Raw genomic sequence first — 23,153 nt, forward strand, 5'->3', positions numbered from 1 at the left:
GAACTTTTGAGAAATGCTGATTGCAAATTGAATTTTTATGATTGATGCCAGTGTTTTTACTGTTAAAGTTAATATCAATGTTATTGTTGTTCTCAAAAAGCTTTTAAAACGGTTATCAGAGGAAATGAGTAGTGTTAAAATACTTTCTTAAAGAAACCAGGAGAGTCTCTGAGCGGTTCCCCATGCCTCCATTTAGGGATCCTCTCTGACTTAGAAAGCACCCGCTTCCGGGTTGTAAAGCGCTTGGTTCCTGGTTGGCCCTGAGGAAGCTGTGACTGGCGTAGTCTCGCGGGACTTGGATCTGGCTCTTCCGCTCTTCTTCTGCGGGCGGCCAAGCGAGCAGTTCCGTGTTGGCGTCTGCCTTCGCGTGCCGGGCGTTCGATCCTGAGTGAATTCTGGGACCCGGGAAAGGAAGGGAGTGGACGTTCGGGTCCCCAGGGGCCATTGAGGTGGATGGGACAGGGAGCTGTGTGTGGCAGTTATTCCCCCCGCTGGCGGGCCCTGTCTCCAGAGAACTGCGGGAGGTCGCGTTCTAGGGGCTTCTAGAAGCTTCCAGGCGCGTGGCCGGCCTTTGCCGTGGGAGCCGCCGCGTGGGCGGAGTGTGGGGCGGACTCAGGTGAAGGGAAGCAGGCGGGACGCTGTTCCTGCCTCAACGCGGAAGGGCCGCTCCGGAACCTGGGTTAGGAGTGCAGCGAAGCGCGCCTCAGGCGTGTTTTGTAAAGCGGCTTGGCAGGCCCGGGAAAACCTCCGCTTTCTGGATTCTTGGTTGTAGATTCGTAAGTGCACAGTTGCTGTAGGTTGGTAAGGGACTTTCTTTAGCTGTCTTGCTACTCCTAGTAGGACACATTCGGAAAGGACATATTGAGAGATATTTATTTTATAGGACATGTCCTTTTGAGAGTTCTGAGTGTCTGTGGACTCCAGAATATTCAGACAAGGTATGAGGGCTCCCCCAGAAGTTTGTCATGCAACAGCATTCGACAAGTATTGAGTCAAGTGCTCACTAGGTCTCTGCCCGGCACTGAGCTGAATGGGTCTCTGCCCTCCCCAGTTCTTGCTCCATCCACATTTTTCTGTAATAATGCTATGTTAACAAATACCTTACTGAATATGTGCCGTTTTGCATACGACTTCAGAAAATCCTTCCTTACAATTTTTTTTTTTTAACACAGTATCCAAGATGAATGACAGCCTATTTGTCAGTTTGGACAGACTTTTGCTAGAATTTGGTAGGTATGACATAAAAATAAAGAAATATGTAATTATTTGTATTATCATTTGCTATTTTAGCAATGAAGTGAAGTCACAAAAGAATTATTTATTTTAGTTTTTCAGTATGAGCAAGATATAAGTACTAAAGAAGATATGATTCAACGAATTAATAGTAAGTAGTTTTGCATGATAAAAATTTCTTATGGCATGTAAGGTAATATGCAGTTGCCTTGCTTAGGGTAACTTATAGTTGGCATTATAACTTTTGTGCAGTTCTGTTGATTGCCTAATAATGTCCTATTCTGTATTCAGTATTTAATTTGTGTAGAAGTATTTTGCTTTAAGCTGAAATGACCCTCTGAGTGCAATTGAAAATAATGATATTTTTCTCAAATAACACAGAATGAGTCAGGGGCCAAGATTGATGGATGCCATATTTTTCAGGGATGATAATATTGAAAATAATATTAAGATTGAAATGGCAAAGCAAATTACATAAGTATATTTTAAGATTCTACAGAAAAACTATGAAAAGAAAATAGAGCCGAAACCGGTTTGGCTCAGTGGAAGAGCGTCGGCCTGCGGACTCAAGGGTCCCAGATTCCGGTCAAGGGCATGTACCTTGGTTGCATCCCCAGTAGGGGGTGTGCAAGAGGCAGCTGATCGATGTTTCTCTCTCATATGTTTCTAACTCTCTATCCCTCTCTCTTCCTCTCTGAAAAAAATCAATAAAATATATAAAAAAAAAAGAAAAGAAAATAGAACCATTTCTTAATAGTTCTGAAAAGATAGAATTTAGTTGTCTTTTCTGCAACAGAAAAGAATACAGGCTATGCAAATTTTATTTTAATCTTTTTAAGAAACTGTATTTTACTTTTATCCGTTTTAGTCACTACTAAAAAGAAATGAGTTGAAGGTGCATTTAATAATTAATTGACATGGAATTGAATAGAAATTTCAATTTGTCAAAAACAAAACTTATGTTATTATCATATATGAGTAAACATTTACATGAACTTATAGCTTCATTAGATGCCATTGATCTTAGATATCACTCTAACCCTCTTGCAATTATCTTTCTCTTCGGTGCCAAACACAAATTCTTAGGGTATGGGTCTAGGAGCAAGCCTGGCTTTGGTTCTGTGCTTTCCAGTATAGGGCCCTTCCCATCTCATTTTCTCTCCATTCTCTGGCTATCTCCCTTTTAGGTAAATTGCCAAACTATTTTTTTCTATTGTATTTTTTTATTTTTAATTTTATGCTTTTTACCTTAAGAAAATATTTATTTTCTTTTTTTCAGAAAGCTTTGAAGATATTAAACAAAATAAAGCAATAATTTGTAAGATACAGGAAACTATAAATACAACAGATGAGGAAATTGGTTATTACTGCAAACATAGTAAGGAAATCAAAGACAACTGTAGTAAGTGAGTATTTGAAAAAAAAGAACTTTGAGTAATTGTCACTAGATTCTTTTATTCAAGGTTTCTGAGTTTAGAAACTGCTGTTTTATAATAGTATTTTATATTAGCACAATGATTAAGTCTTAAATTGCCTTGTAAGAAGGGATCACAGGAAATTCAAAAGAAAAAAAGTGCTTTAAGATCGCTCTAATTCAGATCCAACTAGTCTACTAGTAAATACTGAATTTTGAATAATCTAGGTTCAGTATATAAAATTACTATTACATAAATAAATTTGAAATAATTTACACCTTTGAATTTTCAAGATCGTATTTTTGTCTAGTAGAATCTAGGCTAAAATTAGTAGCTTTCCAAAATAAAAGTATTCACTATGTTAAGAATTCTTTCTATATGGCATCAGGTTCTAGATTCTAGTAGTTTAAATCCATTGTAAGATATAAACATTTTGAAATAAAGAATTGTTAATGGGACTTTATTGTATATACAAATACTTAAAAATAAAATGTGAGAGGAGAACCAACATGGCAAGGGTAAATGCCAGTACTCATCGCCTCCCACAACCACATCAAAATTACAACTAAAATGCAGAATAAAAGTCATTCAGAACCACCTGAAGGCTGGCTGAATTCAAGTCCTACAACTAGAGCAATAAAGAAAAAAGCACATTAAGACTGGTCGGAAGGGCGGAGGCATGGAACATGCTGGTTCGACACATAGGTGTGGCATTTTTTTAATCAGGAGGGTTATCTCCAAGGCTCCTTGTGAGAAGCAGAGGGGCTCAGCCCCACACCAGACCCCTAGCCCTGGGTTCCAGAGCTGGAAAGAGAAGTCCTTGTAACTTTGGGCTGTAAAAATCAGTGGGGATTGTGGCTGAATGACACAGAGGCTATTGGAGTCCGAGGTGTTCTCTTAAAGGGCCCATGCACAAACATACATGGTCCCACTTCCCCTGAGCTTCAGCACCATGTGGAAGCTTTGGGGAAATCTGGGACATACGGGGAAGAACTGGATTGTCTGGCATTGGGGCAGGAACTAGGGGGCGGCTTTCTCTCAGACAGGTGTTCTCACAGGGGTCATTGTTCTTGTGCTGGGCCCTCCCCTGTTGCAGAGCTAACTAGCAGCCATAACTGAGTTTCCATCAGCGTGGCCCACACTGTTCGCTCTGCTCTGGTGATTCCCTGAGACCCCACCCCATCCAATTTGCAGCCCTATCCAAGCTGTTAGCAGTGCTTTTCCATATGAATGGCCTGTCCTGGGTCAGTGTTCAGACTTTGTTAAAAACTCTTAAACAAGCAGCAGCTGGCATCAGTGTGCCCCAAACCTATCAATAAAAGGTCCAAGACCTGGCACTAGCATTTACTTCACAGCTAGCCGTCACCTAGGCTCTTGCCCAACACAAATAGAGCCATTTGCAGGTCATGGTAGCTCCTGTCAGGTGGCCCCAGGCAGTGGCTGACTTTGTACCTCCTGGGAGGCTCCAGAGCCAGTGCACTGGTGGACAGCTTCAGACCATACCAGATTACCACTCTACACATTCACAAGTGATACACACAAGGGACAGACTGAGCACCAAAGCCCCACAGAAATAAATCCTGCTCCATGGGGGTGTCTCTTGTACAGAAGCTCTTATATTTTAGACACTGCTGATCCTCACAGCCAATTGGCCTGGAGGTCAATTCCTCCCAGGGATACCAATTCTTCCCAGGGATGCCAACAGCAATCAGAGCTCAACTACAACAAGATTGTACACAGCCCACACAGGGCCGCACCTAAAGTGCCCAGCTCAGGTGACTAGGGAGGCTTAGCCACTGGGCCCCATAGGACACCTAATACACATGGCCATTCTACCAATTCCAGGAGACGTAACAGCTCTACCAAATACATAGAAACAAACAGGGAAGCAACCAAAATGCATAGACTGCTGGATACAGAGTTCAAAATAATGATTATCCGGTTACTTGAGGACCTTAATGAGATTTTCAAGGGACTTAGTGAGACCTCAAGGATCTTAGTGAGAATTTCAAAAATATGAAAAAGGACCAGTCAGAAATTAAGCATACACTAACTGAAATAAGGAATAATTTACAGGGATTCAACAGTAGAGTAGAGGATTTCAAGAATCAACTCAATGATTTGGAATATGAGGAAGCAAATAACACCCAATTAAAAAAAATATGTAGAGAGGGAGCAAGATATTGAAAACCTATTTGAAGAAATAATGACAGAAAAAGTTCCCCTACCCAGTGGAAAGAAATAGACTTACAAGTCTAGGAAGCACAGAGTCCCAAACAAGAGGAACCCAAAGAGGCCCATACCAAGCCACATCAGAATTAAAATGCCAAGGGTTAAAGACAGAGAATCTTAAAAGCAGCAAAAGAAAAGCAGTTAGTTACCTACAAGAAGCACCCATACGACTGTCAGCTGATTTCTCAACAGAAACTTTGCAGGCCAGTAGGGAGTGGAAAGAAATATTCAAAGTGATGAATAGCAAGGATCTACAACCAAGATTACTCTGCCCAGCAAAGCTCTCAGTTAGAATTGAGGATCAGATAAATAGCTTCACAAACAAGAAAAAGCTGAAGGAGTTCATCACCAAACCAGTATTACATGAATGTTGAATGGTATTCTTTAAGAGAAAGAAGGAGAAAGAGGAGAAAATATGAACAATAAAATGGCAATAAATACATATCTATCAACAACTGAATCTAAAAATTAAATGAACAAGAAATCTAATGAACAGAATAAACTGATGAGCAAAATAGAATCAGAGGCATGGAAACATGGATCAGACTAACGAAACTCAGAGGAAAGTATGATTGGGAGATGGGAAGAGATTAACCAAATATATGCATACTAGAGGCCTGATGCACTAAATTTGTGCAAGGGGTTCGGCCCTCACAGTCACAGTGGCTTGCCTTGGCCCTTACAACCCTGGCTTCGTCCAGACGGTCGTCTGGCTGTCTTGTCTAATTAGCATATTGTGCTTTTATTATAGAATATGCATTGCCTATGGACACATGCAATGGGGTGGAGAAGGCCTGGGGCACAGTGGGAACTTGGTGGAGGGGGAAAAGCGGGGACATCTGTAATAGTCTCAACAATAATTTTTTTTTAAAAAAATATATGAAAAGGGAGAGAAACCAAGATGGCAGCATAGGTAAACATCTAAACTGCTGCCTAGCACAACAATATCAAAACTACAACTAAAAGACAAAACGGACACAATCCAGAACCACAGGAAAGCTGGCTGAGTGGAAATTCTACAACTAGAAGGAAAGAGGAAAGCACATTGAGACTCAGAGGAGCTTCAAAAGGCTGAGGTACGGAGATGTGCACGCGCAGAGAGGACGGGTGGCTGACTGCATGGGAGGCTGAGTGTGCGGCTGGCTTTCTAAAGCGGGAGGGAGACGGAGGCTCCTGACCATGCTGAACTCCAGTCCCGGGCAAGACTCTGGAATCCACACTCATTTTGGGGGGAATCTGGACTGTTAGGAAAAGAGAAAGCACACTGAGACTCAGGGAAGCTGCTGAAGGCAGAGATCCGGAGGCGCGTGCGTGCAGAGAGGATTGACTGCTGAGTGCACGAGCAGCTGAATGCGCGGCTGGCTTTCTAAAGCGGGAGGGAGATGGAAGCTCCCGACTGCGCTGAACTCTAGTTCCGGCGAGTTTCTGGGAAACCAGACTCATTCAGGGAGAAACTGGACTGTCTGGCAGCGGGCGAAACTCAAAGGCGGCTTTCTCTCAGAGGTGCTTGCAGCGATTACTGAGGGACACTGAGACCCAGGAGCCTCATAGGGCAGGGCTGATGGGAAGCCAAGGTTGTCTGCTCCGTCCTGAGACTCTGCCCCATCCAAGCTGAGCACAGAGGCTTTTGCAAGTCTTCTCCCATAAGGGTATCTCCAGCACAGAAGTTCTCCCAGCTAGACACAGCTGATCCTCACAACCAATTGACCTGGAAGTCAATTCCTTCCATTGATACCAACAACAATCACGACTTAACTACAACAAGGCTGTGCACACAGTCCACAAAGGGGTGCACCAAAAGTGTCCACCTCAGGTAACTGGGGGAGGCTGATCCACTGGGCCATATAGGACACCTACCACACAAAGCTATTCTACCAACTCAGGGAAGCAGCGAAAATGCAGAGACAAACATCACAAATGAAAGAAATGGAAGAAAGCACACGACTGGATATAGAGTTCAAAACCACGGTTATGAGGTTTTTCAAGAATTTCCTAGAAAAGGCCAATAAATTTAGTGAGACCCTCAAGGATATGAAAAAGAACCAACTAGAAATTAAACATACACTGACTGAAATAAAAAAAATATTATACAGAGACCTAACAGCAGACTAGAGGACCACAAGAATCAAGTCAAAGATTTGAAATACAAAGAAGCAAAAAACACCCAACCGGAAGAACAAAAAGAAAAAAGAATCCAAAAATTTGAAGATCATGTAAGGAGCCTCTGGGACAACCTCAAGTGTACCAACATCCGAATTATGGAGGTGCCAGAAGAAGAGAGAGAGCAAGATACTGAAAACCTATTTAAAGAAATAATGACTGAAAACTTGCCCCACCTGGTGAAAGAAATAGACTTACAAGTCCAAGAAGTGCACAGAACCCCAAACAAAAGGAATCCAAAGAGGACCACACCAAGACACATCATAATTAAAATGCCAAGAGCAAAAGACAGAGAATATTAAAAGCAGCAAGAGAAAAACAGTTAATTACCTACAAGAGAGCACCCATATGATTGTCAGCTGATTTCTCAACAGAAACTATGCAGGCCAGACGGGAGTGGCAAGAAATATTCAAAGTGATGAATAGCAAGAACCTACAACCAAGATTACTCTACTTAGCAAAGCTATCATTCACAATTGAAGGGCAGATAAAGAGCTTCACAGATAAGAAAAAGCTAAAGGAGTTCATCACCACCAAACCAGTATTATATGAAATGCTGAAAGGTATTCTTTAAGAAGAGGAGGAAGAAGAAAAAGGTAAAGATAAAAATTATGAACAAATACATGTTTATCAACAAGTGAATCTAAAAATCAAATGAATAAAAAATCTGATGAACAGAATAAACTGGTGAATATAATAGAATCAGGGGCATAGAAAAGGGGTGGACTGAAAATTCTCGGGGGTAAAGGAGTGTAAGGGGTGCTGAAAGAGGCTGGGCAAAAATCGTACACCTATGATGAGGACAGTGCGGGGGAGGTAAGGGCAAAGGGTGGGGGGGGAACTGGGTGGAGGGGAGCTATGGGGGGGGGGAAGAGGAACAGTTGTAATAATCTGAACAATAAAGATTTATTAAATTTAAAAAACATATGAAAAAAATGTGTTAAGTTTTTTGTAGTTCATTTTATGTGGATCATTGTCTTTGTATTAAGTACTATATTTTAGATTCATATTTGTTTTAAAATACATTTTTCAAAATTTTAATAAGCCTTTTTGGTTTTTACCTCATTACTTTTTTAAAAAATCATAGTCATTTCTTGACATTGAGCCTGAAACCTGGTCATGGCCCTGACCGGGAATCAAACAGTGATCTCTTGGTTCATGGTTCAATGATCAAACTACTGAGCCACACTGGCCCTTTCAGACCTTTTTAATAAATTTTAAACATTGTTACATACTAGAGGCCTGGTGCATGAAATTTGTGCACTTTGGGGGGAGGTCCCTCAGCCTGGCCTGTGCCCTCTCGCAATCCAGGAGCCCTCGGGGGATGTCTCACTGACAGGTTAGGCCTGCTCCCTGCCTAAGCCATCAGTTGGACATCCTTAGCGCTGCTGCGGAGGTGGGAGAGGCTCCTGCCACCACCACTATGCTTGCTCGCCGTGATCTGGGCCCCTGGGGGCAGCTCCTGTGTTGAGTGTCTGCCCCCTGGTAGTCAGTGTGCGTCATAGTGACTGGTCGTTCTGCTGTTTAGTCGATTTGCATATTAGCCTTTTATTTTATTGGATACTTGCATGCACATCTATCTACATACCTTTTCTTTTTACAAAGATGGGAGTATACCATATTTATTCTTCAACTTGTTTTTTTAATTTAACAATATGTAATGTAAATGGTATTGTATAAGTAATGATTATGTATAGGCTTCATTTTTTATCAGCTTCACAGTATTTTTTAGTATTGATGTGTCCTAAGTTATTTAACCATTCTTCTATTAATATACATTTAAGTTGTTTTCAGTTTTATCATATTATAAGCAACATGTCCAGGAATCCTTTCACATTTATAGACCTATTGCTATAGGATAAACTTCTACAAGTGAAATTGCTAAATCAAAGAGTATGCATGCATATTTAAACTTTGATAGATAATGTCAAACTGCTCTCCAAAAAGATTATACTAATTTTATACTCCCACCAACAATGTATGAGAGTTTCTATTTCCTCAAACCCTTGCTAACACAGGAATTAGTAATTTAAGTTTTTTGGCTATGTGATCTATAAAAACTATATATTGTTGACTTTTAAATATCTTTTTGATTTAGGTTTTATTGTAATGGTTTTTACCAGTGGTTTCCATCAACTAACTGCAATGGGTGCTGGGAAAGAACTGATTGTTTTGCCAGAGAACCTGTATTCAAGATGTATTGTACTTTATAGTACAATTTCATCTCTGCTGGGTTCTTAGGACAGTTAGTAGCATCTGTTGAGTTTAATACCATGACCACCTCTAGTTTATGATGTCAGCATGCTGGTTTAGAAATTTAAATGTTAAAGATGAATTCATAATAGTTCTAGAAGAAAATATAGATGACAACATAATCTTTGAGAGAAAACTTTTCCAAATATGTCACCAAAAGTAGAAATCACATAGGAAATGGATAGATATGACTACATGCAGATTAAAAAGAAAAACACCCTAAAATGATACAAAAGGCAAAATGAAACAATTTATTAAAACAATAATAGTAGTTATTTTTCAGTGTTGAAACTATATGGATTGATTTTCTGTGCTTCCAAAGTGGGCATTTATACTTTTTGAATCTGAAAAAATTAAAAAGATTAGAAAGAAGAGCTAGAGAAAATATTTGAACAATACTTAGAATGGAGACTGCCTTGATATATGATAATTTTAGATTTTTCATATTGGTAACACTTTTTGAGTCATGTAATAAGAATGTATAAGATGAATATTTATTTTGCTATTATCATCTGATTTTATAATTCATTTATAATTCATTTTGGCCTAGTTCAGGAGGATGTAACAACCTGACTTTTTAAGTTTCAAAGAAGAAAAAACCTCTCTTTAGCCCTTATCCTAGCTCTTTGAATGCTTACTCCAAAATAATTTCTTAGCCAAGACCTTAGAAGTATGATGAGAAAGAAAGCCAGGTGTTGCAGAGGATATTCCAGAAATGCCATAGGAGTATATACATAGTCCAGTCATGTTACAATTGCTGCTTCCCTAGTCATGATTCCAAAATGGGTTTTATGTAAAAACTAGAGGCTCGGTGCATGAAATTTGTGAACTAGGAGCGGGTCCCTCAGCCTGGCCTGTGCTCTCTCGCAGTTCGGGAGCCCCGCGATGGATCACTCCACAGAGCGCTGCCAGCCAGGTAGCCTGGGCCTCCCTCTGTGGGGCGATCGTGGGGTTATGGCGCCGCCCCCCCCCCCCCAATCGCATTGCACTCGCATTGGCTGGCCTGGCGCCAGTGCATGTCATAGCATGGTCGTCCGGAAGGTCATTCGGACAGTCATTCTGCTGTTCAGTCATTTGGTCAATTTGCATATTACACTTTTATTATTTAGCTTAACAGATAATGATATTTGAACATATGTATGATTGCATGAAGGATGGTAGTGATGATGGGAGATGCGACTATTTTTCTTGATGTAAGCTTGTTTTCTCCAGGAAGGGAAAAATTTATTTATTTTTAAATGGTTGCATTCATTTTCATTATCTCTAACAATTCATTTATCATTCTGAGTGCTAATTATAATATTTTTTTCCTTAGCTGGAAGCCAACATATGATGTTTTTCATAAATACGAAGACTATATGAAGGACCGATTTGCTATTTATCAAGAAACACTTGAAAAAGACAAGTACAATATATAAATGCTTTTATTTTGTTAAACCTCATCTGAGGGCATTTTGTCCATTGATTTTTAGAGCGAGTGGAAGGGAGGGAGGGGGGAAAGGGGAAGGTCCAGAAAGAGAGAGGAGAAAAAAAAAGAAAAACATCAATGTGAGAGAGACACATTGATTGGTTGCCTCCCACACATGCCCTGACTGGGGCGGGGATCAAAACTGCAACCGAAGTATGTGCCCATGACTGGGAATAGTAACTGAGATCCTTTGGTAAGCAGGCTGATGTTCTAACCACTGACCTATACCAGCCAGAGCGAGTTCCTATATTTAAGCTTATCAATCCTGTAAGTATTAATAGGATATGCTTAGTAAGAATGTAGAAATTTTGTACAGTGGGGGGGGTAGTTTTTTGTTTTGTTTTTATTTAACTTTATTTTCATTGTTTATACTATTATAGATGTCTCCATTTTCCCCACCTTTGCCCACCTTCACCTAGTCCTCACTCCTCCTTCCCTCTGGCCAAGTAAAGCCATGTTTTGGACTCTTGGGGTGCTACTAAAGGCCTACCTATTTGTTATATAGCTCTATCAAACACTGGATTTGTTTACATATGTCCTTAAATAGAAACTATCAATAGCAATTACTATAGCAGAGTGCTTCAATTAATAGTGCTTCAGTTACGACTGAATTGTTACAAGCAAACATCTGTGAGAATAGTTAGCTGTAGACTTAGCTTATGAAAAATTTGGAATACAAGTTTTACCCGCAACCCAAAAATAGAGCATTCTTATGAAATCCGTCATAAGCTGAAATGGTGTCAAGTGAAGAAGCAGTTACCATCAATTTATATGGAAACATTTTCTAGTGTTTCTGGACCTAAAAATAATCTATTAAATCATACTACATAACACATAAAACCAAATAACATTAACATTATAGTAAAAGCAGGAATGCACAAAGTAAATTGAGATAAAGCACAGCTGCTCACAGATACAGTTCAAGGTTGTGGTGGCTTGATAATGAGATGCTGAGTATAGTTCCCAGGGAAGGAACTCGGTAGTGCCAGTCTCACTGCTGATATTGCAATACCCTTCATATTCAAAGAAGGTATAGATTTGATCTTCATTGGCTTTTGAAATCATGAAAATAGATGAGATAGCCCAGGAAAATGTACTAGTATAGAGCAAAAATAAGAGAAAGGTAGAATACATAATCATTCAAGGAAAAGGCAGAGGGTGGAATTAGAAAAGGAGACTGTTACTTTGTCATTTATAGACCATGCTTCCATCCCAAAAGGATTTGAGATAATTTGTATAAATAGTACCATAGTGTTAAAAGAAAACTAAATATAAAAGTCAAGGCTACAGAGAAGTAAGGATAATATAGAAAGATGAAACCTTTGATCAGGATAGAAATTCATACTACATGGTTTTGCATATTTGTTAGATATAGGCATAAATTAGGCTTTGAAATTCCTAGTATTAGCCAAGGCATTATGGAAATGTGATCTGTTTGGAATTCAGAGTAATCATTCTAAAAACAAAAAAACAGTTCAATTGCTTAGGATAAGTAGAGGTTTTTCCTGGTAATAAGAATTGAGAGAAATTTCTCCCCTCGGTTCTCATAAAGGGGAAATTATGCAATGTGATAATCAGTATCTTAAATGTTCTCCCCAAAATAAAATATATACTATTGCTTCTGATAACATCTCTGAATGCAAGGCTTGGTTATAAAAGTTATCAAAATGATTCTATGAGGGGCTAATGAAAACCAGTACAAATATGGACTTTTTTTTATCATGTTTGTTGTGGATTACTTCTCTTAGCTCGCCATAGCTGTTTGTTAAAGCTATATTTTTCTTTCTTAAACCAGCCACATGGGTTGATTGAGTTGATGAGTCAATACCAGGCATCTATAAAAAGAAAAGAGTCTATTTGTTGGTATCATGGGTAATGAAAGAAGTAAAGGCACCAGCTCCTTGTTTCTCCTAATCTCCCATCCCTGTCCCAGGCATTCACGAAGACTAGTATACTAGTAGTTGGCAACAGATAAGATAGTAATGACTCTTCTTGAATCATGAGTTAGCTATGCTGGGCTCTGTCAGAGTTCCTATACAGAGTATGTTAGAAAAGTGGGCAGGAATATGTAATATGAACAGGATAGATGTGGTATGCTAATCTCATCAGAAATGGTGTCTCAGACTCAGTTTTCTTACAGGTTATTTCCCTCCTCCCTGGACCATTTCCCTAAGTTAGCACTTAATTAGCAAATATGCATTTAGAGGAATAGGAGCTTGTTTGGGCTCAACTGCTTTATCTGGTTAAAGGGAACAGAATTTAGTAATATTAAGAAATTAAAACATTCTCAAGATTCAGACCTGCTAGTACAAGGCTATTAGCCCTACTTTTCTTCTTACTATACAAGCAGTTTATGAATACTTGTTCTTCTTACAGTTATCTTCTTATAGATAACCATTATAGTATCTACACTAATAAAAGAGAAACATGCAAATTGACTGTCCCTCCGCTAAGCCCACCAGCCAATCAGGAGCGAGTATGTAAATTAACCCAACAAAGATGGCTGTGGCCACAGAGCTGGAGTGAGCAGGAGGCTTGGGTTGTCCCCAGTGATGGAGGAAGCCAAGCTTCCAGCCTGCCCTGGCCTCTGCTCAGGGAGGGGCTGGGGGAAAAAAAGGAGGGGCTGGGAGCCTGGCTCACCGGGGGCCATGGCCAGCCTGAAAATGGCCCTCAGCCCCTTACCCAGGCTGGCCACGCCCCCATGGAGTAAGAGTCCCCGCTGGGGGGCCTGACCAGCCTGCAAACAGCCATCAGCCCCTCACCCAGGCTGGACAGGCACCCCAGTGGGGATCCCCACCCTGAAGGGAGTGTAGCCAGCCTGAAAACAGCCCTTAGCCCCTCACCCAGGCTGGCCATACCCCCATGGGGTAAGGGTCCCCACTGGGGGGTATGGCCAGCCTGCAAACAGCCATCAGCCCTTCACCCAGGCTGGCCAGGCACCCCAGTGGGACCCCCCACCCTGAAGGGGGTGTGGCCAGCCTGAAAATGGCCCTCAGCCCCTTACCCAGGCTGGCCACACCCCCAAGGAGTAAGAGACCCCGCTGGGGGGCGTGGCCATCCTGAAAACAGCCATCAGCCCCTCACCCAGGCTGGCCAGGCACCCCAGCAGGGACCCTCACCTCATGGGGGTGTGGCTGGCCTGCTAACCACCACAGACCCCTCTCCCAGGCCACCCCACGCCCCAAGGGAACCCCCACCCTGATCCAAGACACCCTTCAGGGCAAACCAGCCATCCCCAACCCATGCACCAGGCCTCTATCTATACCAGGGGTCCTCAAACTTTTTAAACAGGGGGCCAGTTCACTGTCCCTCAGACCGTTGGAGGGCTGGACTATAGTTTAAAAAAAAAACTATGAACAAATTCCTATGCACACTGCTAAGTCGGCTGCTAAGCAGGACAGGCAGCGGCGGCAAAAACACCCGGCGGGCTGGATAAATGTCCTCGGCGGGCCGCATGTAGCCTGCAGGCCGTAGTTTGAGGACCCCTGATCTATACTAATAAAAGGGTAATATGCTAATTAGACTGGGAGACCTTCCAGAAGACCTCCCGGATATTCTTCTGGACAAAGCCATGGTGGTGGGGCTGATGTAGAGGCGGTTAGAGGCGAAGAGGGGATGGCAGTTGTGAGTGATCAGCCGGTGTGGGGGGGGGCATTGGGGGTGAGCAGACCAGCAGGGGGGCTAGTTGGGGGCAAGCAGGCCCTCAGTGGGGGTCAGTTGGGGGTGATCAGGACAGCAGGGGGGCAGTTTGGAGTGAGCAGGGCAGCAGGGGGGCAGTTGGGGACGAGCAGGCCAGTGGGGAGGGGAGGTGGGGGCGAGCAGGCAAGCAGGGGGGCAGTTGGTGATCAGGCTGGCGGGGAGGGGGGGCGCAGTTGGGGGCGAGCAGGCCAGCAGACAGAGTGATTAGGGGCAATCAGGCAGGCAGACAGGTGAGCAGTTAGGAGCCAGCAGTCCCGAATTGCGAGAGGGATGTCTGACTGCCGGTTTAGGCCCGATCCCTGTAAACCGGCTGTAGGACATCCTTCGAGGGGTCCCAGATTGGAGAGGGTGCAGGCCGGGCTGAGAGACACCCTCTGCCCCGTGCATGAATTTCATGCACCAGGCCACTGGTTTTTAAATAATTTCCCCATATAATATGGCTTAATTTATAAAATTTACAAAATTTAGAGCAACATGAAGATTATATATTTTTAGAATATTTTCTATGAGTATTAATTCTTGAAGCTAAGTATTTTATAAGAATTGGGTAGGAAGAGGATAATAAATATTTTAGGCTTTGTGGGCTACACAGTCTCTGTTGTAACTACTGAACTCTGCTGTTGTGGTACAAGAGCAACTTGAGACATTATAGAAATGAATGACTATTCCAATAAAACTTGGTTGATGGACATTACAGTTTGAATTTCATATAACGTTTTTTAACTTTTTTTTTTGTTGTTGTTAATGGATATTTTTCCATTGATATTTAGAGAGAGTGAAAGGGAGGGGGAGAGACACAGAGAGAGAAACATTGATGTGAGAGAGACACATCAATTGGTTGCCTCCTACATGAGCCCCAACCAGTATGGGGATTGAGCCTGCAACTGAGGTACCTGTCCTTGCGGGACCCTTCAGTCCATGGGTCGATGCTCTATCCACTGAGCCAAACAGGCTAGGGTTGAAGTTCATATAACTTTAATGTGTCATGAAATATTATTATACTTTTTATTTTTCCAATCATTTAAAAATGTTAAAAAACACACACACATTTTTAGCTAATAGGCCATACAAAAACAGGTGGCAGGTTAGATTTGCCCTATAGGTCATAGTCACTGACCCCCTACTGTAGTGCAAGCAAAGGTCAAATAAGAAGGAAGAGTTAATATCATTTTGCAAGAATTAACTATCTCACTCAAGACTTGTACCTAAATAGATGACCACCTACCTCTACCTGTGTTGGAATGGAGTTCCAAACAGTGCTGACATTTTCTTTCTAAAATAGTTTTTTTAAAAATATATATTTTTATGGATTTTTTACAGAGAGGAAGGGAGAGGGATAGAGAATTAGAAACATCAATGATAGAGAAACATCGATCAGGTGCCTCCTGCACACCCCCTACTGGGGATTTGCCCGCAACCAAGGTACATGCCCTTGACCGGTATCAAACCTGGGACCCTTCAGTCCGCAGGCCAACACTCTATCCACTGAGCCACACTGGTTAGGGCTCTAAAATAGTTTTGAAGTATACCAGAATGATTGTGAAACCAGAGTTCTAACACATAGAACATGACTTTATGTAATAATTTTGGCTTAGATAATTGAAGAAGATTTAAAAGCTGTAGTTACAGAAGTAGCTGAACTGGGGAGAATAGAGACTCAGAACTCAGGGGGAATAGAAATTCAAGAAGCGGTCAAAAGAACCAGGTTGTACACTGCCCAGTGTAGCTCCGTTGGTTGGATGTCATCCCATGCACCAAAAGGTTGCCTGTTCGATTCCCGGTCAGGGCACATGCCTGGTTTTAGGCTTAATCCCTGGTGTGGGGGATGCAGGAAGCAGCCCATTGATGTTTCGTTCTCACATCAACGTTTCTCTCTCTCCCCCTCTCCTTTCCTCTCTCTCTAAAAAAGTTAATAAAAATATATTTTTAAAAAGAACCAGGTTCTGTAATGTCAATTGGAAAGAGAGCTAAAAAGAGATATTGAGTTTGACAAATTAACTCATCGGTGACTTTGGGAAGGGTAGTTTCATCAGAATGGTGAGAATGGAAGTTAAGTAGAAGTGGATTAAGGAGTAAATAACTCAGGTAGTGGAGAAAAAGTATAAGAATTGGAAAGTGTGATGGAGTTAAGGAAAATCTGAAGGACAAATGGTATTTAGGGAAGCAGGGATAAGTAGGTATTTGACTTGCCTTTTATGCTTAATTTAGTAGACTTTAACAAGTGATAGACAGTTTTAAAATATACTCTGTGATGATGACCTCATTTTTAAAAATTTTAACAGAAAAATGTACCATGGTTATGTATGTCAATATAAAGATGTTTTGAAGCAATACCAACTAAAATACTCAGAAGCACCCCTTTCACGTGAATATTATGAGAAGAAAAGAGAACATGAAGAAATTAAAAACAGAGTGTTGGCATGTACTGAACAACTAAAAATGAATGAAACTATTTTTATGGAATTTCTAGGTATTAATATTTTTATTATCTATTGTTTTAATAGTGGCATCTTCATAATGAAAATAATAACTCAATCTAAAATACAATTTTGTTTTTCAGTGCCTGCTCCCTTCCCATCACTTACTAAATGGACATTACATATGTATCCACAGTAGTATTTCTACTTAGAATTTTTATTAGATAAGTATTATTTCTGTATTTTAATTGTTATTGTGTTTCTTTGGTGAGAATCACATGGGTTTATTTTTTGTTTAATTAAAAAATTTTAGAGTTTACTTTAAAGTTCATCTGGGATTAGTTTTCATATATGTGCATGTGATTAGAAAAGGCAATTTTAATGAGAATAAAGTGCAATATGTATCTGGCTTTAAATAGTATGTCTTAGCAACCAAACCAATGAAAAAGTCATCTTGCTCTGTCTTACCAAAGAAAGAATTCCAATTACATCAGTTGATTCTAACTTGTTATGATGGAAAGCGGTAAGGAGGTGGAGTCACAATCATTCATTCACCTGTAGAAATTCACTAGGTATCTGCCTTGTGCCAGGCAGTATCAAGAAGATACAGAGCTTTCTTGCAAGGAGCTTTTAGTAGGGTGAGAGATGTGTAGGCAAATATTCTGATACAGTGGCATTGTATTAGATGCTTAAGTAATTCTTAATTGATCTAAGTCTCATTTGTTTGTCAAGATCTTGCCTGGTGATGAACTTGGAACTTTAATCCTCTTCCAACCTCCACAATCCTTTATATGTTTCCCTATCAGATTATAACTCCACTGTTTGTACTAAGTCTTCTTTATCTCTGTACTCTACCTTTTGTCATTCTGCTTCATCCTCAATTACCCTTTTATTCCTTTGCTGCTTGCTCTCTCCATGTTTGGGTTTTAGCTTTTTCTGTTCTTGGTTGTTCATCTGCTGTCCATTTACGTTTTAAGTTCTCAATAGGAAAGGGCAGAGGTTGGTAGATGCAGAAGGTACAGCGGGGTTTAGGGAGTTGGATGTAGGAGGGATGAGATGTATGAATGCATGGCAAACAAGAAGAGATGTTACAGGTAGGGAGATGATTTAAATGTCTATATCTTAAAATTTAAATTGATACTGTTGATAATGGCATAGCATTATAAATAATGTTCATCTGAAATTTTATGTTCATACAAATCATATTTTAAGGCAGAATAGAAAAGGCCTGACAGATTTTCTCTGGAGTTTTTGTTTACTGTCCTAGTTATTTTTAAATTCTCCTAAATGAATTGTAGAGTAACTTAGGAAATTGTAGTAGCTAATAACCATGCAGGATGTCTATTAACAGCTGAAATTGGGTATAAATTTAGTTCAAGCAGAAAATCCAGATAGAAGTTCTAGCTCTCTTCTGAGTTCTGCAGGGTATACTGATGAACCTTACAGAGCAAGAAAAGGGTGTATTTTTAATGTTGACTTCGGAAAAAAATAAGTAATGTGGAAACACGGGAAGTTAGATTTGAACCTGAATTGGTTGTATATTATTAGTCATGCCAAATGACATGATGAACTTGGGTAAAAAAAAGCAAAAGCACAAAACCACACTGTAAAAATACTTAACTAAAAGAAAAAAAATCTTAAGTATTTTGGATGAAATGTGTTTTGTTCTTGTTAATCCTCACCAGAGGATGATTTTGAGAGAGAATGGAAGGGAGCAGGGGGAGACACAGAGAGAGACACATCGATTTGGTTGCCTCTCACACATACACTGACCAGGCTGAGGATCAAGCCTGCAATCAAGGTAAGTGCCCTTGACTGGAACCTGGACCCTTCAGTCTGCAGGCCAATGCTCTATCCACTGAGCCAAACTGGTTAGGGCTAAAATGTTATTTTTAAGATCAATATATAACATAGATAAACAATAAATTTTCTTTGTCAGTTTGACAGATATTTATATTCTTCTGTTTTTATATAATGTTAGTAATATTAATTATTGTTTATGTGGAATATAAGTATATATGAATGTTATATGATATTACTTCTGATATAATACACATTATTACAAATGTAAAATCTGTTTGCATAACATAGTTCCTTAACATATAAGTGTTAATTTGAGATGTAGAACACAAGATATTCTTAGACATGCCAACAATTTTTCCAAAATTTCATGTGAATTGAAGAAAGAAGTCGATGAAGTGGAAATAGAAATTAAATATTTAAACCAGGTATATATTATATGTATAAATGTATAAGTGTAATGGTACATTACTTTAAGGTCTTAGAAGAGTATTTCTAAAGAGCCTAAATATGTGCAGCAACCTGGATGGAATTGGAGAACATTATGTTAAGTGAAATAAGCCAGTCAATGAAAGAAAAATACCACATGATCTCACTCATTTATGGATAATAAAGAACATTATAAACTTGAACAAAAAGATAGATACAGAGACAGTAAAGCATCAAACAGACTGTCAAATTACAGGGGGAAAGTTAGGGAGAGGTGGGGGAGATAAGAGATCAATCAAAGGACTTGTATGCATGCATATAAGCATAACCAACGGATGCAAAACTCTGGGGGGTGAGGGCATATATGGGAGTGGGGTGAGGGGGGCAATGGTAAGATATGTACACATATAATACCTTAATAAAAAAATTGAAAAAATAAAATAAATAAATAAATAAATAAATAAATAAATAAAGAGCCTAAATATGGACAAGGGCATATGATAATTTATTTGTCTCAGATTCCCTTTGGAGTCAAAATGTAGGTATTGAGTATATCCAACTCTTGATTTGGGGGACTAGTTTAACTTTCTTTGGGGCTGGGGAAGAAAATGATGAAAAAATATTATCTAGCTTAATAAAAATTTAAAGGCATTAAAAGAGAACAAGACAGTAAATGGTTTAAAGAACTTAATTTTGAAAATGTATGACTATAATCTTTATAGAGCTAGGCTAGAACTAGTTTAGCCTTTAAGATTGATGGTACATAATAGTTTCTTGAGTACATTTAAAAAATTGATTTTAGAAAGAGGAAGAGGGAGAGAGAGAGAAAGAAACGTCGATTGGTTGCCTTATATTCACACCCTGACTGGGGGACCTAACCCAAAACCTGGGTATGGGTCCTGATGGGAATCCAACCTGCCACCTTTCAATGCATTGGACAACGCTCCTACTAACTGAGCCACACCAGCCAGGGCTTTTGAATATATTTTTAGTGCCATCTATTGAAATGTGGCTTTTGTTGACAGGTATGTGAAAAAAAAATCAAAGTCTAAAATTTTCCAAATTTTGAGAAAAATTTAATAGCTAATTTTCTAAAAGTTGTGTTATATGGTATATTGATCATTCATAGATATGAGGTTCAAGATAAGTAATATCATTTGACTTCCTTTAAAGTTTATGGTAATTATGTCTCAAAGTAGGGAATCTGTCTACTTTGCTTCTAACTGTCCTTTTTTAAAAAGTGTAAATGTCAATAAAAAAAAAAAAAAAAAATTTTTAAAAGGTGGAAGTTCACTGAAATCTAGGTTTGCTAATGGAGTTGTAAGGAAAAATTAAAGGATTAGGATTTATTGTTAATTTTACTTTGTTTTAGCAACTTTCACTAAACAATAGCTAATACACCCCACAATATAAATCTTGTGGTAATATAGAAAAAAATCATATTTATTAGTTAAGGTAAAGCATGTTCCTTAATACTTTGCAGGTAATTATTTTGTTTTGCTTTATCATTTTTATTTTTAGCAGATTACAAGATTTTATGAAACTAAGAATCTGGAAGAGAACACTAAAAATATAGAAAAAAGAAAGGAATTGAAAGAAAGGTATAGGTAAACTTTAAAATGGGATTTTATGTGAACAAGTATTCTACATCTAACAATTTTATTATATATTTTATCCCAAACCACTAATATTTATACAGAATCTATATTCATATTTTGTGCATGCTATTTTCTATTAATTTCTTTTGAAAAATATTAATTTTACCTTTAAATATTATGGACTGATTTTCAAATTTGCTTGTTATTTAGTACAGCCAAGGATAATTTGTAAAGAGAAATGGGATAGCAGCAGCATATTCACTGTTCTTTAATTAAGTTGTATATTTCATCCAGTTTTCCATGATGACTCAGCAGTGGGAAAAATAGTAGGAGCAGCAACGTACTTACTTTTTTATCATCCTGTCACCAGCTTGACCAGTTCTTCCTTTGCCAGAGAGAGTGAAGATAAGCCAAAATGCTACTGAGTTGTGGCATCATATGTTTCCTTGACATTCATCCTAATGGTGATAAAATAGACATCAGTGCTGGAGGCGTTTAAAAAAAAGATTGATTTTGTTTGTTATTGTGTGATGAAAAAAACATGTATTACTATTGCTATGTCTGATAAACTTTCTGTTTTTCTCATCTGCTTATTTAAGGTAAAGCATGTATTACTTGATAATAACTATCAAAATCTATATTATATAAAATGACTAGTTTCTAAGTTCCTCTCGATATAGAGAATTTTCATATTAAAGATTTGTCAATACCTCAAAAAACTGAAAATGGAACTCCCATTTGACCCAGTAATCCCACTCCTGGGAATATATCCAAAGAAACTAGAAACACCAATCAGAAAGGATATATGCACCACTATGTTCATAGCAGCACAATTTACAATAGCTAAGATTTAGAAACAGCCTAGGTGCCCATCAGCAGATGACTGGATCAGAAAACTGTGGTACATCTACAGAATGGAATACTATGCTGCCATAAAAAAGAAGGAATTCTCATCATTTGCAGCAACCTGGATGGAATTGGAGAACATTATGCTAAGTGAAATAAGCCAGGCAATGAAAGAAACATACCACATGATCTCACTCATTTATGGATAGTAAAGAACATTATAAAGTGATGAACAAAAAGATAGATACAGAGACAGTAAAGCATCAAACAGACTTTCAAATTACAGGAGGAAAGTTAGGGAGAGGTGGGGGAGATATAAAATCAAACGAAGGACTTGTATGCATGCATATAAACAATGGACGCAAAACTCTGGGGGGTGAGGGCATGTATGGGTGTGGGGTGGGGGAGTAATGGTAAGATATGTACACATATAATACCTCAATAAAAAAAAAAGAAATAAATAAATAAAATAAAGATTTGTCAATAGCCTGGCTGGCGTGGTTCAGTAGTTGAGTGTCAACCTATGAACTAGGAGGTCACAGTTTGATTCCTGGTCAGGGCACATGCCTGAGTTTCAGGCTTGATCCCCAGTGTGGTGTATATATATATATCAAATTTTAGACTTTGATATTTTTCATTCTTCTTAAGTTTCTCTCCTATGGCTCCATTGCTTTTATACTAATTTTTCAACATACTCCTCTCCCAAATTAATCTTCCTGATCCCACTTTCTTGGATCTGTTATTTTCTTGATTCCCCCCTCTCCCATGTCTCACATTCATAGTAATGTGTCTTTAATTTTGTAATCAAATTAATTAGAAAAAAATAGTAAATGTACAGAATCTCACTTTATTGACAAATTTTTAAAAAAATATATTTTTATTGATTTCATAGATGAAGGGAGAGGGAGAGAGAGAAAAACATCAATGATGGGAGAGAATCATTGATCAGCTGCCTCCTGCATGCCCCACACTGGGGATCAAGCCTGAAACTCAGGCATGTGCCCTGACCAGGAATCAAACTGTGACCTCCTAGTTCATAGGTTGACACTCAACTACTGAACCACGCCAGCCAGGCTATTGACAAATCTTTAATATGAAAATTCTCTATATCGAGAGGAACTTAGAAACTAGTCATTTTATATAACATAGATTTTGATAGTTATTATCAAGTAATATAATTATTTAATTATTTAATCATCAATATTTAAAAAATTTTTACTTAGAAAATATTCAGTGAAATTGCTCTTCCAGTAAAAAACTTAAAATACTTATTTATGATCATAATGTTGCTTTAATGGTTTCTGTATTCATGCTAGTTGATTATTTCTAAATAAATCTTTTTAAAGTTTGAAGTATTTCAAAATCTAAAAGCATGCTACTTATAAATATTACTAGAGGCTCGGTGCACGAATTTGTGCACCAGTGGGGTCTCTTGACTTAGCTTGCGGGATCGGGCCAAAACCAGCTCTCCGACATCTCCTGAGGGGTCCCAGATTGCCAGAGGGTGCAGGCCAGACTGAGGAACACCACTGGTGCACGATTGGGGCTGGGGAGGGATGCAGGAGGTTGGCCAGCTGGGGAGGGACTGCGGGGAGGGCTCCAG

The 23,153-nt window shown here is 39.3% G+C and overlaps 1 protein-coding gene across 1 annotated transcript in view; it reads left to right on the forward strand.

Moving 5' to 3' along the window:
* Positions 1 to 1,180: 1,180 nt before the first annotated feature.
* Positions 1,181 to 23,153, forward strand: part of C5H14orf39 (chromosome 5 C14orf39 homolog) — a 48,228-nt gene continuing 26,255 nt past the window's right edge. The window contains exons 1-8 of the mRNA XM_054715481.1: positions 1,181 to 1,229; positions 1,328 to 1,384; positions 2,513 to 2,639; positions 10,609 to 10,698; positions 16,743 to 16,930; positions 17,021 to 17,063; positions 18,985 to 19,105; positions 20,628 to 20,707. Coding sequence (XP_054571456.1) covers positions 1,181 to 1,229; positions 1,328 to 1,384; positions 2,513 to 2,639; positions 10,609 to 10,698; positions 16,743 to 16,930; positions 17,021 to 17,063; positions 18,985 to 19,105; positions 20,628 to 20,707 — 755 coding nt within the window. The remainder of the gene's footprint in view (positions 1,230 to 1,327; positions 1,385 to 2,512; positions 2,640 to 10,608; positions 10,699 to 16,742; positions 16,931 to 17,020; positions 17,064 to 18,984; positions 19,106 to 20,627; positions 20,708 to 23,153) is intronic.

Source organism: Eptesicus fuscus, chromosome 5 (genome assembly GCF_027574615.1).
Source record: "Eptesicus fuscus isolate TK198812 chromosome 5, DD_ASM_mEF_20220401, whole genome shotgun sequence".
Classification (NCBI taxonomy): Eukaryota; Metazoa; Chordata; class Mammalia; order Chiroptera; family Vespertilionidae; genus Eptesicus; species Eptesicus fuscus.